The sequence below is a fragment of the Myotis davidii genome, unplaced genomic scaffold, assembly GCF_000327345.1.
Source record: "Myotis davidii unplaced genomic scaffold, ASM32734v1 scaffold1017, whole genome shotgun sequence".
Lineage (NCBI taxonomy): Eukaryota > Metazoa > Chordata > Mammalia > Chiroptera > Vespertilionidae > Myotis > Myotis davidii.
Window position 1 is genome coordinate 184,425 of NW_006288361.1, and position 9,417 is coordinate 193,841.

At 36.8% G+C, this 9,417-nt stretch overlaps 1 protein-coding gene across 2 annotated transcripts; it reads right to left on the reverse strand.

Moving 5' to 3' along the window:
• Nucleotides 1–1,426: 1,426 nt before the first annotated feature.
• On the reverse strand, nt 1,427–8,728 carry CREBL2 (cAMP responsive element binding protein-like 2). Of its 2 annotated transcripts, none has more exons than XM_015561672.1 (3): nt 8,426–8,728; nt 6,824–6,968; nt 1,427–4,494 (listed from the first exon to the last, which is right to left on the reverse strand). In XM_015561672.1, exons 1-3 carry the CDS (start codon nt 8,699–8,701, stop codon nt 4,490–4,492), a joined length of 426 nt encoding a protein of 141 aa, XP_015417158.1. In that variant the 5' UTR covers nt 8,702–8,728; the 3' UTR covers nt 1,427–4,489. The 2 variants fall into 2 exon arrangements, with proteins under 2 accessions (XP_015417158.1, XP_015417157.1); XM_015561671.1 differs by having other exon boundaries at nt 6,774–6,968.
• Between the last annotated feature and the right edge of the window lie 689 nt (nt 8,729–9,417).

The following is a 9,417-nucleotide window of genomic DNA, read 5'->3' on the forward strand; positions in this document are numbered from 1 at the left end:
ACACTGGAAAAATTCCAAAATAATTAATACCTTTTATAGACGTGAAGTCACTAGTCAAAATATTATTTTAAACCCATTTTACAAATGGTATCGTTAAAAAACAACCACCATCAGACCACAAAACTGGCAGTGGTTTCACCCACACTTACCAGGGCGTCTCTCTTTCCTGCTCCTTTTATCATTTGACTCTGAGAATTCATGGACCGTTTCATTCCAGTGTAACCTAGACTTTCCCTAAAAGTAAATGTTTGTATGCTCCTGGTAAGTAGGCAGTTAAATTAATTTTAGGTCCATTTTATTTTCTCAGACCCTCTTGAATTTTTTGAGCCCCCACAATTTGGGCCATTTTAAACTTCTTGCTCAACTGAAAACTTCTAGTCCAAAGCTCTGTATTCTTTCTCAAAAGGAGCCTCTTTAAAAGTATGTGTTGCTTTAAAAACTCTGTCAACCTTATATAATATGTAGAATGTATGATTTTTAGTTCTGCAGGAAAATGACCCCCACAAGTGCTGGGCTCTGCAGGGCTGAGCCGTGTGTAACTTAGATGGCTACCAAAGTAACCAACAGGTGGGGAGCGTATACAGGTGGAGACGCTGGGAAAGGGACAATTGACTAAGTGACTCACGGACAGGATGGAGCAGGATGGCGTGGATATCATCCAGCTTCTCAGACTCACGGGCAATAGAAAACGTATGAATTGTTTATTTCTGCAATTCTCCATTCAGTCTTTTCAGACTGTGGTTGACAAAGGGTAACTGAAACCTCAAAAAGTGAAAAACACGGTGAGGGGGGACTACTGTATTGCTAAAGAGAGCCTCCACCTATATACCATTTTAGGGGCAGGCATGAAATAGCTACAAAGAGTTCTGAAACACGATACCTACAACACTACATATTTAGATTCTAGCTCATTAAATAAACGTTTATCTTCAGTTGTTTAAAGTCTAATAATAGTTAAACCCAGGCATAAGTGAATATTTTTAAATTTAATGTAATCCTTTACCACATAAGAAGCAGTTTCTCATAACTTGTATTTAGCTTACCAATTACTTATTCTAAGAAAGGTACCCTCTCATTTTTTTTTTTTAGTTGATTCCAGAGAGAGGAGAGGAGAGGAGAGGAGACAGAGGCAGGGAGGAGAGGATCAATGTGAGAAACATTGATCAACTGCCTCCCCTAGGAGCCCTGACCAGGGATCGAACCCACAACCTTTTGGTATACAGGACAATGCTCCAACCAAGTGAGCCATACCGGCAAGGGCATCCTCCTTCTTTTTCTAACAGATGAGGAAACAGGCTGAAAAATTAAATAATTCAGGGTGACTCAGATAATGGATCCAAGACAAGTTTTCTGCCTAAATTTTACACTTCTTTTCACTACTTTATTCTTATACATAGTTTAGTATAGTGAAACAGACAATTTGAGATATCTCTGGTGAAGATATTTTATTTTTCATAAAAATATAATTGTACAATGCTCTTCAGAGAAAGAAAAATCCCTTCAATGCCCCCAAATACCATGTGGTTTAACAGTAATCTTCCTCTCCCTTAAAACTAAATATGTAATTAACAATAAGCAACTGATTTATTGTGAAATATAGCATTTATGTTTCCCTTTATTTTAACTAAAGGCAAGTCCAGTTTAAACCTACACTTTTTGTAATAAGCCAAATCAAGTCTATCATAACTCAAAGATGATAAAAGAAAATGCTAAATGGTGAAGCTGATAAATAGTGCCAATTAGCTGGTAAACTGTGATATGAATTTGCTGCAGTAAGATAGATTCTGATTTAAATACAACAGACATATTTTAGATAAAATAGAAAAAAAATTTAAGAACTTCAACCATATCCTAAAACTTGACCTGGTCAGACTTATTCTGTATTATATTCACTCACCGTATTATGTGGCAGGTCTATGCTAAATTAGTGACAGATTATGACTGGTCTAAATATACAAACATATTTCCCCCCTTAACTTCCTTTCTGTGGGTGAAAAAGAAAAAGAGAACATCCCTCTGACTCAGAGAGCGAGGAGAACAGCACTGATCCAGGGGGACGATGCTCACCGGTCCTCACCCTTCGCTGTGCCCCCTCGGCCTGTCATTCCAGGCACATGAGAGATGCTAGGTGTCCGTGTGCTGCTCCCTAACTGAAATGGGGAAAGAAACGCTCCAGCTGTTTCAATCAGTGACATTTATTGACATGCTTCAAGTGGCCAAAGCGTGCAGTGAGCACATTCCCAAAGCAATCAAACATTCCTTTTTAAAACCAAGGCACTTTCTCTTGGTTTTGATCTGCTCCAAAAGACCCAATAGATAGGTTTAGGAATAAACTCAAATAAATTGTAATTTACTTTCAACCCCAAATTATACATCTTCTACCTGACCTGAGGACAGAGTCACTGCTCTTGTAAAGGTACTGGGGCTTGGGGGGGAGGAGAGGGATATTTGGGGGAGATATAGCTCAGATATTCGACCCTGTAATTTAAAATTGCAACCAGAGAAGAAATACTTCAAGCATAATGGAGACATTCCATTGAAGAGCCACATTCATTTTGGAATGTTTGCTTTGAAAACAACTCTTCTGGGGAATTCGAAAGGTACTAAACAAAGTAACACAGAGTAAGTACACCTTGCTTGGGTTGTTTTGCAAAATAAAAAATATACATTTGAGTAGACCATATGGCAAAACAGACCCATTACAACCTGAACACTATATTTAAAACACTTAAAAATTCTGAAAGCCTGAATATTAACAATCCTTTATCTGTATTTGTGATCCTAAAAAGACATTAAATACTCTTAAACCCCCCTGTCCACCAAAACATAGAGAGACCCAACAGTCTGGGCTAGTGGTATATCAGTAGTCGCACAGGACTGGACTAGAGATCTGAGTTTGCAACCTAAGCACAAGAGATCTTTCGGAACTCAGCTAAGGGGAGGCACTTTATTCAAATGCATAGCCTAAGAGAAGGAGTGGGGAAGTACCTTGTTATCGGAAACTGTGTGGTCTATCTCATGTTCCTCCTCATAGACCATTTCATAACAAAACATATTTTGTTTGGAAGCCAGATATTTGCTTCATTAGAGCCAAGGACAATTATAATTTAGCAGCAACAGGGCACACAACTCCTGATTTAACTATGGGAAAGAGAAGAGAGAGACTCTCAATGGGGAAATCAGAAGATTCCTAGGTCTATTTGAGTGTATCAGAGTATGAGCTGGATTCCTCAACCATCCCTCCACTGGTGGCCAGGGAGAAGTGAACGTCGCTTTGATGGGAACTGGAAAGGACTGCTCTGCCCTTGTGCACCTCCTAGCGTGGTGCTGCGCGTAACTCTAGCTCCAGTGTTTCACTCCGGCGTGGAGGCGTAGCCGGGCCTGAACCAGATGCACACCTACAGGTGTTTCGTTCTGGCTCAGAACACATTCATAAGGAAACTCATGTCAAGGAACAGAGTAAGTGTTTTGGTTATGGCTCCAGCCATTAGGTCTATCAGCAGTTTGTCCCTCATTTTGTTCCAGATCTCTTGAGGCAGAAACTCAATCTCAGCAGCTAATTTTAATCTATTCTCTTTAGGAAAATTTTCCAAGTTAGTTGACTACACAAGGAAATAGGTGTGAACATTCACTCCTGCCCTCCCCACATGCACATACAATAGACATACAATAGAAACACATACATACGTATACACCCTGGATTGTCAAGATGATGTATGCTTCTGAAATGCCTAAAAGGTTATTTCTTGTTTAAAAATAAGATTTGAATAATTATTCTCCAAGTATGGATGAGGCCCTAGCAAACTGTTTTAAATGCAGTTGGAGAAGACAGCAACAAAAGTTTTAAACAGGGGCTGTCTTGAGAGCTTTCCTGATGGGCGCTGTTAACATGAACATTATTTAAAACTGGCATATCATTATGGATTATAAAAATAGAAATGTATATATTGGTTAATACAGATTCACAGCTTATGCTGGAATGGCTCACAGGAGAAATCTTGGTTCATGCAGAAAATAGACGTTATCAAGTACATATAAAGAAATAAAATTAGGTCCTTAAGGCTAAGAACTTAGTCATCAGCCCGTTTGGTTTCTCTTTGCAGGGCAATCAAAAACATGAAAGGAGGTGACACCTAAACACATATACACATAACATTACATGGAAAGAATATAAATTAACCAATAAAGCAATGTGGAGTTAAGGTGCAAAAATACAATCTTTACCCATTTTTCTCTACTCCTGTGTTTTCAAGCATTACAACATATTAAATGCCATGGGTGGCAATGCCAACCAGAATGTTTGTACATTTTTCTAAGTGTTAAAAGTTAAAGCAAAATCCTTTGAGATCCAGGATCACACATTTGGTAGAAACTGCAGATTTACAGAGATGACTGTGGAGCAGTAGGTAGTAATACAATCTTGTCTATTCATCCTTCCTAGGAATCAGGATATTGACTTCAATCACTGACTCAACATTTTATATGATCTTCACCCTGAAAAACAAATCAAAGTTACCAATGTAAGAATGGTTTTAAAGTCAATGAAATTTAATCTGTTTTTAAAAATGCATGAAAAAACTTTTTAAAGTTTGGTATCCAGCCCTGGTCAGTGTGGCTCAGTTTGGTTGGAATGTCGTCTCATGTATTGGAAGGTCGCGGGGGCAGCTCCTGATAGGCCATATGCTGGGGTTGCAGGTTTGACCCCTGGCTGGGGAGTGTGGAGCATAGGGGAGTCAACTGATCCACGTATCTCTCACACATCAATGTTTCCCTCTATATATTTCCCATGCCCCCTCTCCAAAAAAATCAATAAAAAAAACTTAAAGTTTGCTATCTACAGGAAGGCTATTTTAAAATAGAGACTGAAGGAAAACTTTTTATTTCCTTAATTCAATTTAGATTAAGCAAATATTACCTCATCTAATAAAAGTTAACAAGCCAGTACTTCAATTTTATAAAAAAATTTTAAAAATAAAATGTTTATGATATTTCCTAATAACTAGTTCAAGTGCTCCCAAAGCAACCTCAATGATGAAAATATCAATGACATGACATCTTCATTCTAAAATCTGTACAGTCTCCTTAACAAATGGGGGGCTGGGACAACTGGATATTCACATGCAAAGTAATTAATTTAGACCCCTACCTCATACCATATAGAGAAATTAACTTAAAATGGATCAATGACCTAGATGTAAAAGCTAAAACTAAAAAACTCTTAGAAAAAAAGCATAAGGGTCAATCTTCATGATCTTGGATTTGGCAATGGATTGTTAGATATGACATACAAGACACGAACAACAAAAGAAAAATAAACTGGACTTCCTCCAAATTAAAATCTTTTGTGTACCAAAGGACACTATCAAGAAAAAGAAAACCTACAGAATGGGAGCAATATCTGAAAATCATATATTTGGTAAAAGAATCCATAATACATAAAGAACTCTTACAACTGAACAATAAAATAAAAAAGAACTCAATTAAAACATGGACAAGGGACTTAAAGATACATTTCTTCAAAGGAGATATACACATGGCCAACAAGCACATGAAGAGATGTTCAACATCATTAGTCATTAGAGTAATACAAGTCCAAACCACAATCAGGCACCACTTCACACCCACCAGGAAGGCTATAGTTTTTAAAAATGGAAAATAAAAAGTGTTGAAAAGATGCAGAGAAATGGGAAGCTCCATATATTGCTGGTGGGAGTGTAAAATATTTCAGCCACTGTGGAAAACAGTGTGTGGTTCCTGGAAAAGTTAAATATAGAATTGCCATATGTCCTAGCAATTCCACTTCTAGGTATATACCCAAAAGAATTGAAAACAGTTACCCAAACACACACTTGTACATGCATGTTCATAACAGTACTGTTCACAATAGCCAAGAGATAGAAATAAAAATCCATAAATGAATGAATGGATAAACAAGTTGTGGTATCCATATACAAAGGGGTATTATACAGCCATAAAATGGAATGAAGTACTGGTATATGCTACAATGTGAATAACCTTGAAAACATTATGCCAAGTCAAAGAAGCCAGACACAAAAAGTCACATGCTGAAGGGTCCATTTATATGAAATGTCCAGATTAGATAAGTCCATAGAGACACAAAGCAGATTCATAGCTGCCAGGGGCTGGAGGGAGAGGGTAATAGTGAGTAACTGCTGTGATGAGTTTAGGGTTTTCTTTTGGAGTGATGAAATGTTTTGCAACGAGATAGAGGTGGTGGTTGCGCAACATTTTACATGTAATAAATGCCTCTGAATTGTTACTTTAAAATGTTAATTTTATGTTGTGTGACTTTTGCCTTAATAAAATAATTCTTTATAGTGATGGGCCACTATACAAGACACAGCCTGGACTAGGTGAGGACCTGGCACATACACCTCTGCTATTTCTTCATCTATAAAATAAAAAGTGTAACACCTTCACATAATTATTGGAGGGAATACTTAACATACTTAATTTAAGTGAAAATACTTGGCAAACTGTAATGCAAAATACAAATAAAAGGTATTATTATTAACAATAACTAGAATGGTATACTCCCATTTATGGAGTAGGTCAGCATAATAAAAAAAACATTTCCATAAATTTATCAGTTGCACTTTATAGACCCCATGTAAAATGCATGTCAGTATTTATAATCTATTCATTTCAATTGCTTATTAGTGTATTGTAAACATCAACATTATATTTATTTAAAGATAAATACACAGAGGGAAAAAAGTCATACGTAGGCAAGTGGTCAATAGAAATCCTACCTTAAGACCCTCCTCTACATACACAGAAACTCTCCAGGTGCCGTACTCACAGGAATTGCTGTTAGCGTCTGTCTTCCCAGCCTTCATGTGCCTGACTGAGTTCTGCTGAGATTTGCTCTGCTCTTCTCCAGTCAGTAGGGCCTTTATTTCAGAAGGGATTTTTCCTTGGTCCATTGCCATGCACCACTGCTTGTACTGAAATATGTGAAATATATTTAAGTAAAATTTTACTGGTCAGAGTTCAGGAACCACTGGTAGAAATGCTAAGAACTCCCATGTCAACAAGTCAAATTGGTTGCTGGGAATTCCATCCTCCATTGTACTTCCTATTTCCAACCTAGGACATGGATGAGGCCTGCCATCTTTCACAAGAGGGTGGAAAACTGCTGCTGAATCTTCTGATGACATACTGGAGTATTGCTCAGATTAAAAAGGCCCCTCTGGTTAAAAGAATGTCTCCCCACAGTGCGCTACCAATTAGAATTCATCTCTTTTGGCTAATGATCACATTATTACTTCTATTCCTAAAATAAATACTTTTGTAATTCCTTTCTCTCTTTCATAAACATTCACTAAACATCTACTTCCTTTTTTATAATATAATTTTATTGATTTCAGAGAGGAAGGGAGAAGGGGAGAGAGAGAGAGAAACATCAATGATGAGAATCATTGATTGGCTGCCTTGTGCACGCCCCCAACTGGGGACGGAGCGTACAACCAGGGCATGTGCCCTTGACCAGTATTAAACCCGGGATCCTTCAGTCCACAGGCCAACGCTCTATCCACTGAGCCAAACCAGCTAGGGCATCTACTTTCTACCAGAGTGCTGGAGTGTGTACTAGGAATTAGGGTATGAAAAGATTAATTTCTCCAAAGAGTATGCTTTCAAGTGGCTTACATTACAGAAGGTGAGAAATAATTATAGCATAAGTCAAATTCAGTATACTAAAAAAAAAAAAATTACTGAATAGTGTATATCTGAACTCTCTTTATGCCCTAACCGTATTTTCATACCTTCTAAAAAGTGGAGGTTGCCTGTCCTAGTTTTGTAATGATCATGGTACTATTATTTCTCTCTTCTCCAAACTGTCACCTCCTCCCTTGAGCTCACAGTAATGGGGTTTCAATTCTCTTTTACCTATTCTCTTTTACATTTCTACAGCCACCACCCAAAACCTGAATGAATAAATGAAAGAAACATGCCAAATAAATAAATGTTTAAACAAATGGTATCATTCTGTTCATATTGTAGCATATTGTTATATTGCTTTTTCCACTTAGCAATATATTGTAAATGTTTTTCTATATCAAGAAATATATAGGTGTACTATGATTTTTATTGGGTGCAAAGTAGTCCAATATATGAATGTAATAACATTTACTTAACCAAACCCTTATTATTGTATATTTGGGTTATTTTCCATTATTTTTCTATCATAAATACTCCCTCAATGAAATAGTCATGTACATTCCACTCCTATTAGTCGAGTATGAAAATGCTTATTTGCCCACATCCTGAATGACCAATAAATATGCTTTCCCATGTCTGTCAAATGAATCAATAGGTGAAAACTGGTTTCTTCATGTTTTAATGCTTTGACTGTGAAACTTAGGTTGATTTTTTTCATGCATTTATTGACAGACTTTCTTACCATTTCCAGTTCCTCTCTGAGGGCACAGATGGCTCTTTCCCGACTGGATACCAATTCTTCCAAATACTGATACCTCAGTTTCTTTCTGGCCCGGCATTCTCTTGCACTCTGCCGGCTCCTCTCAAGTTTTGCCTTCAAGTCAATTTTGGCTGGCTTCCGACCACGTTTGCCAGGCTTCTTTACTTTGCCTCCAATCACCTTCAGCAAGAGAGAGAAGAGATAATTTTTTGTCTTAGTTCTGTGTCTAGGAAAGTGACTATGGCTGCATACTAGCATGGAAAATATTTATAATCATAAATTAATGAAGAATGGAACTCAAAAAGCATAATCCCATCAAATGCTTTATGAGGCTTTGCTTCATAATTTGTTTTTCTGGTACCTTTGATACTATGAATTTGAGAGCAGAAATAATATAAGTTTTCATTATTTCTTCAATAATAAAATTCAGATAGTTTAACAATAAACTTTATAAGCCATATGTAACTGGATAATAAAAACTAAAAGGTTGCCGAATTTTTATTGACTTGATAAAATAGTAAGTTAAAAAAAATCAATATTCAAAATTGTAAGTTCAGTATGATCTCAATGTTATAAAACAACACAAAGAAAGGATGTTAGTAACAAAAGATCAACAAATATTTCTCTGATAGGTATGATTATAAACAGCTTTTTCTCACCTGTATTTTTAATGATTTTTAAATGTTTACAATTAGAAAAACAAAATTTGTATGTAAAATTATGTATATATAAAAACAAATGGGATAGTATCCTAAGCAATTTGACGATAAATTCCCTCTTCAAATGTATTGAGCTCAAAGGAACACACAACACAGGCAGTCCCTGAAAGCCTCAGGATACTTCTCTTCTGCCTTTATTTATTATTTTTTAAAAATAATTCTTGCCAAAACCGGTTTGGCTCAGTGGATAGAGCGTCGGCTTGTGGACTGAAAGGTCCCAGGTTCGATTCCGGTCAAGGGCATGTACCTGGGCTG